This window comes from Nicotiana tabacum, chromosome 10 (genome assembly GCF_000715075.1).
Source record: "Nicotiana tabacum cultivar K326 chromosome 10, ASM71507v2, whole genome shotgun sequence".
In the NCBI taxonomy this organism is placed as follows: Eukaryota; Viridiplantae; Streptophyta; class Magnoliopsida; order Solanales; family Solanaceae; genus Nicotiana; species Nicotiana tabacum.
In genome coordinates this window covers 166,292,133-166,312,278 of record NC_134089.1, presented here as the reverse complement: position 1 = coordinate 166,312,278, position 20,146 = coordinate 166,292,133, and the positions used below count along the sequence as shown (strand labels likewise).

Sequence of the window (20,146 nt, the reverse complement as noted above, 5' to 3'; positions counted from 1 at the left end):
ATGACCACCTCCTTGTGACAGAACTATCTCAACTCTGCGGGCCACATTGGTCGCCTCTTGAAATATGATCTCGCTCCCGGCCTCCTTGGACATCTGAAGACGAATCGGCAGAATAAAACCATCAATAAACCTTCTCACCCTCTCTCTCTCTCTGTAGGAAGTATGATGAGAGCATGGCGAGCTAAATTGATGAACCTGGTCTCATACTGGGTAACAGTCATGGAACCTTGCTGGAGGTGCTCAAACTGCCTACGAAGAGCCTCCCTCTGAGTGACTAGGAGAAATTTCTCCAAAAACAACTCTGCAAACTGGTCCCAAGTCAAAGACGGCGACCCTGCTGGTCTGGCTAAGCAATAGTCCCTCCGCCAAGTCTTGGCGGATCCAGATAGACGAAAGGTGGCAAAATCAACTCCATTGGTCTCAACAAAACCCATGTTCCGAAGAACCTCGTGGCAGCTATATAAGAAATCCTGGGGATCCTCTGAAAAAGCACCGCTGAATGTGGTAGTGAATAGCTTGGTGAATCGATCCAATCTCCACATAGCATCGGCGGACATAGCCGCACCATCGTCGGTCTGAGCTGTTGTACCCTGCTGAACTGCCACTGTTGGCTGAACCACCAGAACCTGAACCTGGGGAGCTACCTGCTCCGGAGTACGTGTAGCGGGAGTTTGAACCCCTCCTCCATCCTGAGAAGTGGCTGGTGCTACTGGAAGCAAACCCGCTCGATAGACGCTCTCTATGAAACTACCAATCGGACCAAAGCGTCCTGAAGCACTAGAGTGGCTATGAAACCCTCTGGGACCTGAGTTGGGCCCATTGGAGCTGCTGGAGCTGGAACCTCCTCATCATAGTCAACATGAGGCTCCACCTCTGGAACTGTTGCTCGGGGCTGAGCTCTGCCCCTACCTCGGCCTCGCCCTCTGCCCCTAATAAGAGTTGTTGCTGGGGGCTCGGGCTGTTGTGCGGTCGATGAGGAAGTGCGTGTCCTTGCCGTCTGCAAAAGAACGGAGTAGAAATTCAATCAGTATTGGGGAAACAGAACCTCACGACAAGAAAGAACAGATGTGAAGTTTTCCTAACTTCGTAGCCTCTGCGGGATAAATACAGACGTCTCCGTACCGATCCTTCAGACTCTACCGAGCTCGTCCGTGAGTTGTGAGACCTAAGTAACTTAGTGCTCTGATACCAACTTGTCACGACCCAGATGTCCCACCATCGGGAGTCGTGATGGCGCCTACTATTGGAGCTAGGCCAGCCAAGTATTAAAACATTTCTGATAACATTCGCAATAATATGAACAAAACGAGACAATTAAATAAAAGCGGAAGTCTTAACTTATATAGAAACTGAATAGAAATGCGGAAAGTTTAACATAATCCTCTACCCAAGATTGGTGTCACAATGCTTACGAACTTCTAAGATTTACTAAATACAATCGCCTGAAAGAAAATTTTAAACTGTTTGTTTCGGTACAAAGATAACAAACTGAATAAGGAGAGAGAGAGAGACTCCGGGCTTGCGGACGTCAGCAAGGCTACCTCGGTGTCTCTGGACTGAAGTCAGCTTCCGATCAAATCCTACTGCTGAGGTCCAAAAGTTGCTCCTGGATCTGTGCAAAAAGATACACAGAGTGTAGCATCAGCACAACCGACCCCATGTGCTGGTAAGTGCCTCGCCTAACCCCGGCGATGTAGTGACGAGGCTAGACTGGACCTACCAAGAACAACCTGTGCAGATATATGTAATAAAAGGAAATATACAGAATCGAAACAGCTAAGAGGGGGAAAGCATGCTATGGGGAGCTAACAGTTTCAAATAGAAATCCTCAATAACAGAAAGAAGTAACGAAGCCAGAATGTCAACAAGAATCAAAAATCAACAATTTGCACGGCATCACCCTTCGTGCTTTTACTCTCGTTCTCACCAAAACAATACACGGCATCACCCTTCGTGCTTTACGCTCTTCCTCACCCAAACAACAATCATAAGGCAAACAGGGTAAGGAAATCTATAACCTCGAAGTAAATCAAATAAGAACAAGTAATGAAAGAAACAACATATCTCAGATATCAACAAAGAATCAGAAAGCAACAAATGCACGGCATCACCCTTCGTGCTTTTACTCTCGTCCTCACCAAAGCAATCATATAAATAAAATATGTACGACATCACCCTTCGTGCTTTTACTCTCTTTCCTCACCATATAATCAATAAAATCGGCACGGAATGGTACATCATGCGGCACGGCATCACCCTTCGTTCTTTACACTCTTTCCTCACAATAGCAAACAATGCACGGCATCACCCTTCGTGCTTTATCACTCTTCCTCACCCAAGCAACAATCACAAACCAGGGGCAAGGGAGTAGACAAATAATGATAGAAATCCCGGCAAGGGAATACAAATAAACAGCTAACTCCCGGCAAGGGAGCACAATTAAGCAGTTAAAACCCGGTAAGGGAACAATATCAATAATCTCAGCATCCCGGCAAGGGAGATAGCCAACAAAGCAACAGGCATCCCGACAAGGGAGCAATTCAATAATTCTTTCTCTTTCTTTCACTTTTTACCTCTTATCTCACTTTACCACCTGAGCCAACGCTCCAAAGGGGTTCAATCATTTCATATACTTTCACGCTTTACGATATACTCGAGCCAATGCTCCAAAAATGTACAAATCATAATTCTTCCCCAAACTCTTTACATTATATGAAATTTATCAATTTAACAAGGAAGAGGTATCACAAAATCCGAATAAACACAAATAAGACTCACGGTCATGCTAGACTCCGGTGTATAGATACTCGTCACCATGCCTATACACCGTACTCAACAATTAGCAAATAGCAAACAACACTCTAATCCTATTCCCTCAAGCCAAAGTTAGAACAAACACTTACCTCGGTCCAAAGAATAGCGATCAATCCTCAAATACCGCCTTTACTTTGTAATCCGACTCCGAAACAACGATATCTAGGCATAATTAATTCAATAATATCAATAAAGACTCGATAACAAAATCTCATAGCTTATATATGAAGTTCCTAGCATTCTTCCAAAAATACCAAAATTCGACCCCGGGCCCACACGGTCCAAACACGAGGCTCGGACCAAAACCCGATTACCCATAACCCCACGAGTTCAAATATATAATTTATTTTATGATCCGACCCCAAATTGAGGTTGAATCACTCAAAATTCCCAAAAACCTAACTCTACCCAAAACCCCTAATTTCTACTCTAAATTACATGATTTAAGCTTAGGAACTCAATAGTTAATGATGAAAAATGAAGAAAATAAGTGGGAATTTACTAACCCAAGTGGCCTTGAAGAATGGGGGCTTCAATGGACTCCTAAGTGCTTTGGGAAGAAGAAAGCTCGTGAGTTTTTGAATGAGTCCCGTAGCTACTGTTCCTGAAGTTTTAAAAATTTAACTGGGCGAAATTTGCTCTATGCCATCGCGGAAGAGGGAATGCGATCGCATAGAGTAAATGGGGCTGGGATATGCGATCGCAGACAAGGCAATGTGATCGCATAGAGTAAAATAGTGAAGGCTAGGCTAACACACTATGCGATCGCGGGAGGCACTATGCGATCGCATAGAACAAACTGAACCCCTGAAAATTTACACTATGCGATCGTGGATATAGTTATGCGATCGCATAGAACAAAGAACTGGGCAACAACAGACAGCAGATTCTGCAACATCTCTAAGGCTAAAACCACTCCGAAACACTTCTGAAACACTCCCGAGCCCTCGGGGCTCCTAACCAAACACACACACTAACTCAACAATATCCTAAAAACTTAACCATGCGATTAAATTGCCAAAATAATATCATAAACGAGGAATCAAACCTCAAAATCATCACTTTTTCATCAAACTTCATAAACTTTCAAACTTAGAATTTTTGGTCCGAAACACGTCAAATGACGTCCGATTTCAACCAAATTTCACAGGAAGCGCTTAAACCACATATGAGACCTGTACCGGGCACCAGAACCAAAATACGGGCCCGATACCAACGCTTTCTAATCCATTTTCATTTCTAATTTCCAAATAAATTTCAGAAAAATAATTTCTTTTAAAAATTTATTTCTCGGGCTCGGGACCTCGGATTTTGATTTCGGGCATGCGCCCGAGTCCCATATTTTTCTACGGACCCTCCGGGATCGTCAAATCACGGGTCCGGGTCCGTTTACCTAAAATGTTGACCAAAGTCAACTTTACTCATTTTAATACCAAATTTTAGCATTTTTCACAGAATTTCACATATAAGCTTTCCGGCTGCGCGCCCAGACTGTGCACGTAAATCGAGGTAACTAAAAATAAGGTTTTCAAGGCCTCGGAAGCACGAAAAAAAAAGAGAAAACAGGTGATGACCCTTTGGCTGGTCACAATAACTATAAGAAAAGAACAAAAAAAGAATTTATGTAAAAGTGATGTGATGAATAAGATATATTTGACTTTCAGATAAAAATAACGTGATAATAAGAATTTTGTTAAGATAATATGATCTAATGTGCTCGAACAAGATAGATCACAATATGGCATGTTTAGTATTCTTTAATATCGATAGCGGAACGAAATACAAGTACCAAAATCAAGGGGTTAGGTTGCTACAAATATATATTTAAAAGATTGGTTGTTCACTACGAGATTTGAACAATAATTTCATTTCATGTTTCATAATTAAATTCTCATGTTATATAATTTTTATCTAAGAGATTTATATTTTAAGATTATTTGTACATAATTCAAATAACCTACATCGCAATTTGAAATAATTTATTCGCGCATCGCACGGGTACTGATACTAGTATTCATTAAAAGAAAAAACTACATTTTATAGATTCTCCCAAAACTAATGTTCAGTAAAATGTGGCTCAACAACGGGAAGATTATATTGTATAGCCACTCCTAAAAATAATATATATATGTGAGTGGCTAGTGAATATAATTATTTTTGGCCGACTGACCGTCAATGTGTAACCTAATTAATAAATTTTACTCTTCAAAGGGTACTTATCTAGATAGTGACCGGGAGCGGGAGTTCAACGCGTAGTTTAGAACAATTTACTAATTAAGGAGGTCTCCATAATGGTTCGATAGTGAAAATATATTTACATTCGATATTTATACAAATTATATTAATTAATTTGCATGATTAAGTGATGAATTGAGAAAGAATATAAATTTTTCCAATTTAACGATTAATGAGGGGAAAAAAAGAATATTACTTATATATTTATTGACTTGATATAAACTCACTTTTGGATTCAATAACTACGAGTAAAGTTATTGGAAAAGTACATTAAATGTTATTTGCAATTTATAATACCAGGACTCTATTTTTGGACTCTTACTATTAACTTCGGGCACGTCAGTCAACTTTATTTCGCACACGTCCAAACCAAAAGAAAAAGTTACACAATTGCCTTATATACGTCCAAAAACTATTTGAAGTATTTCAAATTGTTGTAATTTGGTTGTTATATTCAGTTACTCTAATAATATATCTGATTCTTGTAATCTATTATACAACTACATATGAAAAGGCATGTTCTATGGTCAAACAAGAAGATTTCACCAGTTTTTGAATCCATCCTTGGTTTCTACATTTGATCATTTCTCAATCTTTTTACTGTATATATTCTATTTGAATTTTATGGTGATTAGGTACTTAATAAAACCTTTTTTTATACTTCAATATAAGTTAACTTTACTGAAATAAAACCCTTCCGTTATATATATAATCCTTTCCTGATATAATTCGAAGTTCCTATAATAAATTAATAGCTTTTGTAAAAGGAAAATAGCGTTATTTCAATATTCTTTGATTTCAAAGTTCTATTCGGCAGTACAATATCATATGAATGTTGAATGAACGAAAGCACTAAAAAGTTATACACAAGGATGTGGCCTAACGGTCAATTAAGTTAAAATGAACTATTTTTTTCATCTAAGCGTTCGGGGATTATGGATAGAGTTATCCGAGTATCCGACAGATTAGTTGAAGTACATTTAGACCGGTTTAAATACCATCTTTATAAAAAGAAAGAAAGAAAAGATAAAAACAAGAAAAGCCACCACACATTACTTGCTAAAAATCTTCTTTTTGTGAACTATATTTAAAAACTACTACTAGTAATTATGGTCTTTGAATTCATTAAGAAACAAATTTAATAAGTTTACATAGGTATTCAAGGAAATACTAATTGATCCATGTACTATTTAGGAATGAAATCCAGTAACACAAACTCATAAAGAAACAAATATAACTGGAAAATTTCAAGTTTCCACAGTAGTCATATTCACTTAAAGGGAAGTCAATAATGAAGTTTAACATGTTCAATAAACACACTCAAGAAGCTCAAGTGTCATCTGATTTTTGAGTCAATTCCAAAAAGGGATTCTGGTCAATCTCTTCATAACATGAATGAAAACAAGAATCCAAAATGCAGAGCAGAAAAATATAAATACACAGATTAAAAAGAGACTTGTTTTCATTGCTATAAGAAAACCATTTCACTGCATCATAATTTTAGGGTCCTTAAGTTGGACTGCAGGGACTACAAACTGAAAACAGGATTTCTTCTAACTCCATTCTCAGAAAGATAAACATACAGAAAAAAAGGACTAAATAGTTTCAGGCAGATTCTGAGGCAGCATGTATGGGAGGGAAGAGTTTCCATTTTTCGGGACAAATTTTCGCATCCACACATGCTTACCGTTGATAGTAAACTTAGCTTTAGGCACATCATTGAGAATAAAATCTATAATTGCAGGCGTAACAAACACGATTCGAGCATAAAGAGCTTGTTCATGGGACTTCACCTCCTGCATGTGAATGCACTCTATGCAGTCTCCAAAAATCCTAGTGAAGAATTCCCTGATTTCAACTTCAGCAACAGGGTATCCCTTGGAAAAAGTAACAAACATGGTCCGTTCTTCACGTGGTACGTCGCGTCCCTTCGTCCTCTTAGGAGACGCGTCGCTTCCAAGTCCCAATTGAGCAATTCTTTCTATCAAGAATGACTCAGCAAGAGGTGCCACCATCGACACTTCGCTTTCCGTCAAAGTTTGTTCAGAACTTCTCTTCAAGGCTTTCTCCATGATATCTGTCAATGCCTTGAGACAAACCTCAGTAACAATCTTCCTAATCCCGCTGGTGGCGCTGTCCCGATTTTCATGGAAAAATAGGAGGGAGAACTCTTTTGCCATGAGGCTTTGAGTTAGCGGAATCTCACTTGCATCAGTTGAGAGAAGGGATTGGCTGTCTTCAATGCATTTGAGGCAGGTTACAGCCTCGTCAGCAAGTTCATTAATCAAAAATTGAGGTAAGGACAAGATCTTTCTGATAATATCGTTGAAACGTGTTCGTTCCAACCAAATCCACAATGCCAATGTCTGCATCGACTCCAAAGGATCACGCTGAAGCTCAATAACAAGGAGAGAATAAAGTGCTCGGTCAATTGTATGGAAAAGTCTGAATTCCTCAACTGTGATTTGAAAAGGTTTTGCAGCCATGCCAACTCACGTTGGTAGTTATTAAACCTGCGCACGTAAAACCACCACAAATTTCCAAATTAGAAATAACCAAGGTGAAAAAAGCAGGGCAAATTTTATCAGGACAGATAAGCACACAATTGACAAAGGAAGGAGGGAGAGAAGTGGCAATTATTCCACCATAAGAAGACTATTGTGATCCTAGTAAAGATTCAGCATTTCTCTTGTAAAGCAACCAGCAAAAATCCTATGACCTTGCCATGTACAGAAGCAGGGGAGAAAGACAAGAAAACAAAACTAAAGGCAAAATCCTTCATCTGATTGACAAAGCCTAGCCTAGTCTTGGTACCTACAACTCAATAGGAAAGGAGATTCCTAGAACCTAATCGAGGAATGCATAAGCCCCACATTTTCAGCTATACAGGAGACTTAATCGAAGCCAAAATCAAGTGAAGGATAGGCAACAGAAAAGGATAAAAATGCATAAGTCAGGAAAACAAACCAAAAGGTAACGTCAGGGGCAAACAGTCTTCTCAAGAACTCAACTTGCCAGGTAAGTTTACAACCCAACACATTTATAGGTGAAAACACTGGTTTTGCAGGTTAACAAGGGCAATGATCTACTTAACTTGTTCTTATAAATGTTCTGCCAAAACAAAGGGCAGTAATTACAACTTTGGAAGCATTTTCAGAAAGTAATCTTATTTAGTAGGTTGCATTTAATGCTAGTGAGTGCCATTCCAGTAATGGCCAAGGCTGCATTCATAAATTTCTCTTTCAGTCAATTAAAATCAGGTTCTATTAACAACTTCACACATGTCCTACACAAGAAAGGTGAAAAAATCTAAAATCAAGATCAGCTAGGCCTGCTTATTCAATCACAAAATGTGAAAAGATGTAACGCTTTCTCTTCGACTGACGAAGAGAATCTTTTACATCGGGAGAAATCTGTCAAACGAATACACAGATTTGCGGCAACTTGATCTATTTCTAAATAGCTTCAACGACAATTGTACTCCACATTCTACAACATCTACCATAAGAATCAGATTCACAGAATTGGTCTGATAATACAAGTTAGACTCTGGCATAAATTGGGTAGTGCCCTTGTGGTCGAGTGCTCATAACCATAATTGAAAAGCAAGTATCACTAATTTTTGGTAAAATGACTAATCCTCTTTTATCACAAGCTTCCAAAATTACGCTTTATGATGACTCTCCTACATGTCGGAAAACTGCATTGAACAAAAACACGACATTGTTGCATCTTTATAGAAACCAGGACCTTTAATAAATAACAAGATATTTGCTGATAGGAAATGCTTTATTTATAGCGAACCTATTAATGTGCACAACCCGTTAAAGCCGTTAAGTTTCTAAGTGATTAGCACAAGGTACACCATTTGGTCAGTGGTTGTGATGCACAAAGTTTAGCTGGATTTCAGGGATGTCAAAGTTGGGCATTTAATGCCCTCGTGACAAATGGTAAAGGCTAGTTCAACGACTGTTTATTATTATGCCTCAGAAATCATTTGTATTCTTCTATCACAGAAGTTCTCTGCTTTACTTCTGTTTATTGCTCAGTTCATCAGATAGAAACTAGCACCTCCACTCTCAAGTTCACTGCCTTGATTAACAAAAACCTTGCTATATAACTCTAGTAAGATATTTCATGATCCAAATCCTAAGGCACTAGAAACCTACAATTGAGGTAGAGGGTAGATGCATGTCTGTGATGGAACGTGCACCAAAACTTCAAAACATGTCTTAGATTAAATTTTCCAAATATGGTCTTCTTTTCTTTTTGTGAACTAGATTAAAAAACCAGCATGTATGGTCTTTGAATTCATTAAGAAACAAATTTAACAAGTTGACATAGGTATTCAAAGAAATGCTAATTGATCCATGTACTATTTAGGAATGAAATCCAGTAACACGAACTCATACAGAAACAAATATAACTGGAAAATTTCAAGTTCCACAGTAGTCATATTCACTTAAAAGGGAAGTCAATAATGAAGTTGATATGTTCTCTAAACACACTCAAGAAGCTTAAGTGTCATCTGATTTTTGAGCCAATTCCAAAAAGGGATTCTGGTCAATCTCTTCATAACATGAATGAAAACAAGAATCCAAAATGCAGAGCAGAAAAATATAAATACACAGATTAAAAGAGACTTGTTTTCATTGCTATAAGAAAACCATTTCACTGCATCATAATTTAGGGTCCTTAAGTTGGACTGCAGGGACTACAAACTGAAAACAGGATTTCTTCTAACTCCATTCTCAGAAAGATAAACATACAGAAAAAAGGACTAAATAGTTTCAGGCAGATTCTGAGGCAGCATGTATGGGAGGGAAGAGTTTCTATTTTTCGGGACAAATTTTCGCATCCACACATGCTTATCGTTGATAGTAAACTTAGCTTTAGGCACATCATTGAGAATAAAATCTATAATTGCAGGCGTAACAAACACAATTCGAGCATAAAGAGCTTGTTCATGGGACTTCACCTCCTGCATGTGAATGCACTCTATGCAGTCTCCAAAAATCCTACTGAAGAATTCCCTGATTTCAACTTCAGCAACAGGGTATCCCTTGGAAAAAGTAACAAACATGGTCCGTTCTTCACATGGTACGCCGTGTCCCTTCGTCCTCTTAGGAGACGCGTCACTCCCAAGTCCCAATTGAGCAATTCTTTCTATCAAGAATGACTCAGCAAGAGGTGCCACCATCGCCATTTTGCTTTCCGTCAAAGTTTGTTCAGAACCTCTCTTCAAGGCTTTCTCCATGATATCTGTCAATGCCTTGAGACAAACCTCAGTAACAATCTTCCTAATCCCACTGGTGGCACTGTCCCGATTTTCATGGAAAAACAGGAGGGAGAACTCTTTTGCCATGAGACTTTGAGTTAGCGGAATCTCACCTGCGTCAGTTGAGAGCAGGAACCGGTTGTCCTCAATGCATTTGAGGCAGGTTATAGCCTCATCAGCAAGCTCAGTAATCGAAAATTGAGGTAAGGACAAGATCTTCCTGATAATATCGTTGAAACGTGTTCGCTCCAACCAAATCCACAATGCCAATGTCTGCATTGACTCCAAAGGATCACGCTGAAGCTCAACAACAAGGAGAGAATAAAGTGCTCGGTCAATCGTATGGTAAAGTCTGAATTCCTCAACTGTGATTTGAAAAGGTTTTGCAGCCATGCCAACTCACGTTGGTAGTGATTAAACCTGCGCACATAAAACCACCACAAATTTCCAAATTAGAAATTACCAAGATGAAAAAAGCAGGCCTAATTTTATCAGGACAGATAAGCATACAATTGACAAGGGAAGGAGGGGGAGAAGTGGCAATGTGAAATCAGCTAACGAGATTTCACCATGAAGAAGACTATCGTGATCCTAGTAAAGATTCAGCATTCCTCTTGTATGTAACCAGCAAATATCCTATGACCTTACCATGTACAGAAGCAGGAGAGAAAGAAAAGAAAATAAAACTAAAGGCAAAATCCTTCATCTGGATTGAAAAGGCCTAGTCTTGGTACCTACAACTCAATCAGAAAGGAGATTCCAAGAACTTATCGAGGAATGCATAATTCCCCACATTTTCAGCTATGCAGGAGATTTAATTGAAGCCAAAATCAAGTGAAAGTTAAATCTAAGAAAAGGATAAAAGTGCATAAAGTGGGGAAAAACAAACCAAAAGGTAACGTCAGGGGATGGACACTCTTCTCAAGAACTCAACTTGCCAGGTAACTTGACGAACAAACCCATTTATAGGTGAAAATACTGTTTTGCAGGTTAACCGGGTAATGCTCCAATGAAATTGTTCTTATCAATGTTCTACCAAAACAAAGGGTAGTAAATACAAGTTTGGGAGCATTTTCAGAAAGTAATCTTGTTTAGTAGGTTGCATTTAATGCTACTGAGTGCCATTCAAGTAATTGCCAAGGATGTATTCATAAATTTTCTCTCTGTCAATTAAAATCAGGTTCTATTAACAACTTCGCACGTCTTACACAAAAATGGTGAGAAAATCAAACTTCAAGACCAACAAGGCTTGCTTATTCAATCACAAAATGTGAAAATATGCAACGCTTTCTCTTCTACTTACGAAGAGAATCTTCAGCTAGTTACATCAAGAGAAACCTGTCTAATGAATACACAGATTTGCGGCAACTGGATCTATCACTAAATAGCTTCAACCATGATTATACTCCACATTCTACAACATGTACCCAAAGAACCAGATGTTTCACAGAATTGGTCTGATAATACAAGTTAGAATCTGGCATAAACGGGGTAGTGCTCTTGTGGTCGCGTGTTCATAACCATAATAGAAAAGTGACTATCACTAAATTTTTGATAAAATAACTAATCCTCTTTTATCACAAGCTTCCAAAATTACGCTTTATGATGACTCTCCTACCTGTCGGAAAACTGCATCGAACAAAAACACGACATTGTTGCGTCTTTATAGAAACAGAACCTTTAATAAATAACAAGATATTTGCTTCTAGGAAATGTTTCATTTATAGTGAGCATATTAATGGCACAACCCATTAAAGCCATTGGTTGTTAAGTTTCTAAGTGATTAGCACAAGGTACATCATTTGGTCAGGGGTTGTGATGCACAAAGTTTAGCTGGATTTCAAGGATGTCAAAGTTGGGCATTTAATGTTCTAGTGACAAATGGGGAAGGCAGTAGTTCAACGATTATTTATTATTATGCCTCAGAAATCATTTGTATTCTTCTATCACAGAAGTTCTCTGCTTTAGTTCTGTTTTATTGCTCAGTTCATCAGACAGAAATTAGCACCTCCACTCTCAAGTTCACTGCCTTGATTAACAAAAACCTTAATATAAAACTCTAGTAAGATATTTCATGATCCAAATCCTAAGGTACTACAAGTAGATGCATGTCAGCGATGGAACGTGCACCAAAACTTAAAAACATGTCTTAGATGTTCCAATTTTTCCAAAGAAATTCTGGGGAACTTTTTCCTCACACAAGTGTCTTGTTAGACACTCACTGGCATGCAATAAGGGGTCTAAGTTAATGTATCTTCTGTTCGCCAAATTTTTGGTATGTTCCCCATTGAACTAGTTTCTAAACTTTTAACATCAAGAATCACTATCAATTGTTTGTAATTCATATTGATCCGCCAACTTCTAAAACGAAAGTACAACCATTCGATTTTAGATTTAGATATGCTAGTTCTGATAATTACCAAGTCCATTGAAAATAGATTGAAGACTCAGAGAAATACAACCGAACTTTTCTGTTGTTCATCATCAGTCCTCAAGTCATCTTTTTGCTATTGTAGCGCATTTCAACACTTTAATGCTTGTTAAAGTTCATCAGTAATTCCTTTCTACCAGTTGTCTTGATTAATACTATTTTTATTCTGAAACATTACTAATTCACAGTGTCCAAATTTTAGAAGTCCCATGTCCTGTGCGTAAGCAACATAGATTTGCGAACTCACCATTTTCTTCCGTATTCTCCATAGCCAAACGAATGTTTGACATGTTTTGACACCCAAGACATGGCCAAAACATTTTGACAGGTTCCTTCAAATTAGAAAATATAAACACATCCAACACACATGCTCATGACACAATTTGGGCAACTCGGACACTCCAAGGGCAGGCAAGAATTGAATTGGTAACTACTTCTGGGTCAACTTTCTTGTTTTTATTGGTAGATCGTTGAGGTCATTAAAATGCTACCCTGCATATTTCATTTCCTATTTTCCTGGAGTCTAATATAAGAATATCTATGGTAAGTGGCCAAGTTTTCTGTTTTTCCTTCTTTTCTTTTTCAGTTTCTTAATAGCACAATTGAGGATTGCATAAAGTGAGAGCTTGATAGTTCTTCATGATAAAATGATTCTTTCCCAACCTGGACTTATTAGAATGTTGAAGTTATGACTATCACAAGTGATTATAGCATGCAGGTTCTTTCTTATCTTACTTCCATCATTTTTTTTTGTCGTGGGGGGGGGGGGGAAGCTGGGCTAGAAGAGATTTGACTGTTGGCATTAGGAAATGAAAAATATTCACTGTTGCATAATATTCCATTGAATGGCTTCCTCTAAGAACAGAAATGGAATTTCAAGCAATTATCAATGTTCAACAAAAAGCTTTACTACATAATAAAACTACAACATTGCATTATGTCGGCCAAATTTGACTTCTTAACAGTGCATTTTATGCACGTTGATTGTTAGAGGCGCAAAAGTTACTGTTAGGTGTTTATAAATGCAAACCTACGCTACAAGATTTTGAGATGCCTTCAGAGCATATTATACTTGTGGCATCATGACAGTGATGGCACACAAAGCATATTTAGTTCTCATGTTACGCACCATGATTATTCTTAGCCATGCTTATCCTAGCTCAATTGGTATACCAACCCATAAAGGCTATCCCAATTGGAATTTGGTTTTGTTCATTTAGAAATTTAATCTTATATGTCCCTCCCTCTTTCTTTAACTTTCGTTTGCACTAGCTCAAGTTAAAAGGAAGTTACTAAACCAAGAAACTGAAACCAATTTTTTCATGAATAACAATCAGTTGGCATGCTACCCTCTCCATAGGGGCCGGTTTAGGTTCATACCTTTGAACGTCTCAAGCTGGGAATCCATTGGTCTACTCGTCAACCACAACATGCTGCCGCAAACTTGTTAGTCAGACTATCAAACTACGATGATTGGGTAGTGTCAAAATAAATTCTAGAAAACATGCTCAAGCTTACACCTAGAGTAAGGATATGATGGTGTCAGCAAGCAAAACCAAGTAATCTTTTATTCCCACGGCCACCAGGTCTCCTCCCTGCAATGAGGGAGCAACATGGTTTAGCCACCACTCATGACCCACTCTAGAGCTGAATAAGAGAGGAAGAAGGGGAAAGGAGGTCCTGCTTCAGAAAATGCATATCCCAAAAGATTAAAGTGTAAACTGAGGAATACACCTAAAAGAAAATCTACAATTAAGCAGACAACAAACCGAACATATAAAATCCCTAAATTAGGCAAACAACACATTGAAATATACAACAGGATAAAGAGGTTAAAAGTGAGCAGGAGCAATTACATTCTTAAGATGCCAAGATTTGGTATGCCTTGATCAATAATTACAGAGGCAGGGTGCGAGACTGAAGCCTATAACTGCTAAAATAAGCCAACCTCCATTGAAACCTATATGAAGTTAGGCTCATAGGGTGACAACAAAATTAAGTTACTGTCAAGATATCTTCTCTATTCCTTTATGCCCGTGAGACTGGGAGTTGAAGCAGCAGTCCCTTGCAGATCCGATAAGGAGAAAGACCTCCATGCACTAAACTTCTGTTCAGGAGGTGATGATGATGACTCATTGCTATATCTTCTTGATTGCGGAGGCAAAGGAGGAAGAGGGAAATGAGGTGATGATGGATTTGAGTTCAAAGACTCGGAGCTGTTATTGCTCTCAGAGCAGCTTGAGGTTGCACCAAGAGCTAATGAGCTTCTAGAGTTTATCGGTCTCTTGTATAACCCACCACTATAATTTCTTGGGAAGTGATTCCGATTCTTGTCAAAGAAATTGTTGTGAGCAAGCAAGTTCTTGCGTTTCCTAGTGAATGCATTCTCTGGCTTGACCATATCTTTAAGCGAGGAACATGATGCTGCATCTGCTAGACTAGTAAATGATTTTGATTTTCCAGCGTAAAAATTTGATATGCCCCTCCTGGATCATGGCAGACAAGCACTGTTAGAACTTGGAAAATTAGGAAGAATACGACAACAGTTGCTCATAAACATCTATAAGCATCTAAAATCTTTCCGATTTGACTACGGCATCCTTCCTTTCATCCTCCAGACTATCCAATGTGCTAGAGACTTACAATAACAACCGTTGACCGTGTTCCCATTAAGTTTCTTCAGACTTCATTTACAATAAAATATTAACCCCAAAAAAAAGGCTCTGACGCTATCCAGGCTTCACATTCAGTCCACAGGAGATACTTTTTCAACTTCAGCTATATAGATAAAAATCAACACACACATTTTTTTAGTAAACTAACATACTCAGTACTGAATATGCTAAAGTGATGTTACAAGCTTCAAGAAGCATCCCAGGCAGCTTTACTTTTGGTAAGGAGGATACTGGTCCCAACACCCTCTATAATAGCAATGCATTTTATCCATACTAAAGCATGCATGCACCCGCGATAATACCATTATCCAGATCAAAATAAGACTGCCAAACAATTTTGTTAACATTGCACTCATAAGCCTTAAATATCTATGAAACAAAAGAAATGATTTTTGACACCTCATAGTCTCTATCTATTTGAATCTTTCACACGCCAAGGAATATATGCGACCAAGTATTAGCTCTGACAATCAAAGGTAGTACATAATGCAAAAGATTACGGACAAAAGATGACACACCCCATCACATTCACAACAACCTCTCAAACAAGATTGCAAGCACCGGTCAGGTCTCATTCCACTAAGCTAGTTCCATCTCCCAAATTACTTTTCAGGTACAAGGTCTATACCATGCTACATGAAATATTGGGGAACAACCACTTAATCAATGAACTAAACTCTCAGATTTTACTTTTACTGCCCAAGTTAAACATATAAAAAAACTACTTACTAAGTCAATTTGCAACAAGCCAAGCCAAACATTTTTGGTCCATTTCTCTCGGGTACTCAAAAATATTACCAAGATGCCCCCTAAGACACAGTTAATTGTTACAAATGTCTAGTTAACATGTACACATATCACATTAACCAAGCAAACTCCTAGACTCGAGCCTTAAAACTCCAAACTAAACAACAAAGTCAGCATCTTAATGACAAGATAAGTGAATAAATTATATAAATTGACCTAAAATCCACAGAGAAATTAAATTAATAGTAAAACTACATACTTTATTGGCAAAACCTCCTCTAAAGCCTCCAAATTATCCAAAGCACCAGCAGGTTTGAAAGGACTCTGAACCTCCTCGCCGTCGCCGTCCGACGAAGCATCTCCCGCCGCCGGCGAGTCATCACTATTCCTACCAATCGAAGAAGAAGAAGACGAGGAAGAGGTCCGATCATCCTCATTTTCCTGCTTCGCCTGAACCCTAAGATCTGCCGACTTATAGATCGGAATAAACGCCATTCCGTGCACGAATCCTGACCGTTCGATCTGACGATCAGCTGTATTATTCCTCTCCAACGCAATCGACATAGCTTCACAACGAAGTTTGTATACAACAAAACTTGTATATATAACAACAGAGAAAGAAGAGAGAGAAATGAAGAAACAATAGTCTAGAGAGAGAGAGAAAGAGATTAGAAAAAGGAATATTCTGAGGAAGATGAAAGCCTTACCTTTATCCAGACAAGATATATTATCTTTTTAATTTTTTATTTGTGTCAAATTCATATTTTGCTATAGTACGTACGGTTTCACTGTAACCGAATGCTCATTAATTTAAATTCGATCTAGACCGTTGATTTATCTATGTTGATGATTTGATTGAGATTAATGAAGATTGAAGATTTTAAGTGGTTGTAGTGTTAGTTGACTGAAGCTGCGATAGGAGAGTCATTAATCGGAATTTTCATTTTCTTTTAGAAATTGTGATATCTCTTTGAATTAAATAGTGATATCTCTTTAGGCTCTCAAAATTGACTATATTATCTTCTATGACAGCTTATACAGTGCTTGTTCGAAGGGATTTTAAAAAATAATAATTTTCCCATAACTAAGGTCGCATATATTATTGTCTTATAAGAAAAAATAACTTTACCAATATTTGATTAACAATATTAGATAATAATCGCATTAACTTATTCAATCAATGTACTATGTAATGATATTTCATATATTCCATTATTTATCGCGAAAAAAACTTCATATATTACATTCGTTATAAGAAATTATTCATTCATTATTATTCATCGCATAAATTATTTTGGTATATCAATTAAATAGTATGCAAAATAAGCAACTATATCTGGTGACATCTTCTCTTCTTTATATTAATTTTGAGACGAAAAATTTAACATTATACTCTGTCAAAGGATAATGTACAAAAAAACTCTCACAATGAACATAAATAAATAAACATGTAGTTCATTTGATATATTTGGAATATTCTTGGTACAAAACTTAGTATTAGTCCTAGTTTTAGGCTATGTTGTATTAAAGAAAACTAAGTATTACTTATTTAGAATATAATATTATGAGTATTTGAAAATGCTTTGATAATCTTGATTAACTCGTGAGAATAGTCATAATTTTGTTCCTTTAACACTTGGGTGTTTATTATTGAAGAAGTTTAAACGTAATTAAACAATAAGGAATCTATATCCATATCCATATCTATTCATATATATATTAAAGCAAGAAAGTTTGCCTTCTCATTTAGCCCAGTGGCAAATTATTAAAAAGCCAAGTGGCAACCTATTAACAAGACATTTGGCAACTTATTTCAATTAAAATAAATGTTTTAATATACAGAATTTTCGGCCAAAAAACACTCAATCATCCCATTTTATCGCCTTTTTTCTAGAAAATTCCACTTACCGTTAATTGTATATGTTTTCAACTAAATAAATTAAAAAACACTGAAAATTACAGCAACACTACATCTTAAACAAAAGAATCATGTTTCATATTTACTAAAGTTTTATATCTCTATCTCTTCCTAAAAAAAATTCTCAATTTTCATCTTAACTCAATTGTCAACATCACTTGATCATGGAAGATGAGAAGAAAATTAACAACAAGAAAAAGTGTATGTTTATAAAATCAGAAACACGCAAAGACCTCCTCAGATCGGAATGGTTATTATCTGAAATGGAGAGATTTCTGCTTGGAAAAGATTCATAATTCCCAGCAACAATTACATTTTATCATCTCCTACCAAAATCCAATTCGAGGTATGTTTGTGCAGATGACTTTTCTGCTTAATTTTAGATATAAACCCTAAATTAGTTGCTTGGAATTCAAATTTCTATTTGCCCTTACATTCTATGGGCTGAATCACATATTTCCCGGCTCTTTTTATGATTTTTTTTTCATAAAGTTAATGTACCTAAACACACGTATTTTGTTTCTTATCTATAGCAAGTAAAATGATATGCAAATATATATTATATACTTTACACATATATATAGCAACTGAATTTTTTTTACTAAATTACTGCTTAGGGTTTGTCTTCAGTACATTATATATATATATATATATATATATATATATATATATTATAGTTGCACCGAGCATATACTTTTGTACAAATAATTCTTTGATCAAACTTTCTCTAAGGCAAAATATGACGGCAAAAGGTGACTATACTAGTGATATATCGAGTAGTAAGATGAGTTGGAATTTGACAGTACGAGTAGTGAGATTGTGGCACGTTCCAAACCACGATAAACCACACAATATGTTCTCCCTTGAATTAATTATTCAAGACGAAAAGGTGCATTCCTTTTTAGATGCATTTATTTTTTCCCATATTTCGACTACAATCTCCATCTTCTCATTTTGTACTATGGAATTCATGTCACGGCCCAAAATCCACTAAGGGTCGTGATGGCGCCGGACACTACTGTCAGGCAAGCCAACCAAATTACTTGATTAGGTTCTCATTTTAACAATTTTGAAAACTAAGATTTTCCTTCCATTTTACTAGTAACAGACAATCTTTACAATGTAAATAAAATAATGTTTGGAAGTAAATACAAGATACCCAATAATCATCCCAGAACCCGGTGTCACAAGTGCATGGGCATTTACTAATAAGGAAATAAAATGCAACAACCGTCCGGAATACAATATTGGATAGAAAATAAATACAGATAACTGAAAGAGACTCTGTTGGCTGCGGGTCGCCTCGAGAAGTGCAGCTCACCCAAGTCTCCATATCAACTATGCTACTACGCCCAGTAGGCCACTAGAGATACATATGCTTGTGCAACAAAAATGCACAGAAGTGTAGTATGAGTACGAAAATAACGTGTACTCAATGAGTATCCCGTCTAATCTCGAAGAAGTAGAGACGAGATGGTCGACTTCGACACTTACTAGTGGTCCAATAATGATATATTATTAATGCGAATAATCAAGGATTTATTAAGAATGACAGTAATTTCAAGTAAGTCATGAACAGATGAAAGTTCCTTTTTATATTAAAAATCTTCGGATTCATAACCCAATAATTGTCAATTATCTCAAGTCGGGGAGAGCAAATATCAATCTCAAATAATCTCAAGCAAGCAATACAAGCATGCGCAAATCATGTCGAGGTCGTACGGCCCGATCCAACAGAAATGTAAAATGTGCACTGCCGCGGGTCGAACGGCACGAACCATAGATGCATCTATTACCCCGATTGTGCATCATACCTGTGACGCGGTCAACATAAATAAACAAATACCCTGCTCGCGAATCCTACATGCGACGCAGGTACTCATAGAAATACATGCTCAAACAGCCAATTAATAATTTATCGGGGAATATTTATCCAAATAAAAACCAATTCTCTTTTAACAATTTAAGAAAATGAAGTTTAATCCTTTTAGAAATTTGTTTATTAATTCGATGTGATTTAAGCAATTCAATCTGTCAATATGTTTACA

At 37.2% G+C, this 20,146-nt stretch overlaps 1 protein-coding gene across 6 annotated transcripts; it reads right to left on the bottom strand.

Annotated features, from left to right (window-relative positions):
• Positions 1 to 6,520: 6,520 nt before the first annotated feature.
• On the bottom strand, positions 6,521 to 16,880 carry LOC107825275 (uncharacterized). Of its 6 annotated transcripts, none has more exons than XM_016652105.2 (4): positions 16,440 to 16,570; positions 14,139 to 14,353; positions 10,028 to 10,747; positions 6,521 to 7,562 (listed from the first exon to the last, which is right to left on the bottom strand). In XM_016652105.2, exons 3-4 carry the CDS (start codon positions 10,718 to 10,720, stop codon positions 7,557 to 7,559), a joined length of 699 nt encoding a protein of 232 aa, XP_016507591.2. In that variant the 5' UTR covers positions 10,721 to 10,747; positions 14,139 to 14,353; positions 16,440 to 16,570; the 3' UTR covers positions 6,521 to 7,556. The 6 variants fall into 6 exon arrangements, with proteins under 6 accessions (XP_016507591.2, XP_075079614.1, XP_075079613.1 ...); XM_075223513.1 differs by lacking the exon at positions 16,440 to 16,570 and adding an exon at positions 14,615 to 15,241; XM_075223514.1 differs by lacking the exon at positions 14,139 to 14,353 and having other exon boundaries at positions 7,424 to 7,562; positions 16,440 to 16,555.
• Positions 16,881 to 20,146: the final 3,266 nt, after the last annotated feature.

What these genes read in the sequence shown, in the direction of transcription:
- LOC107825275 (XM_075223512.1), bottom strand. Translation starts at nt 7,535, where the DNA reads ATGGCTGCAAAACCTTTTCAAATCACAGTTGAGGAATTCAGACTTTTC.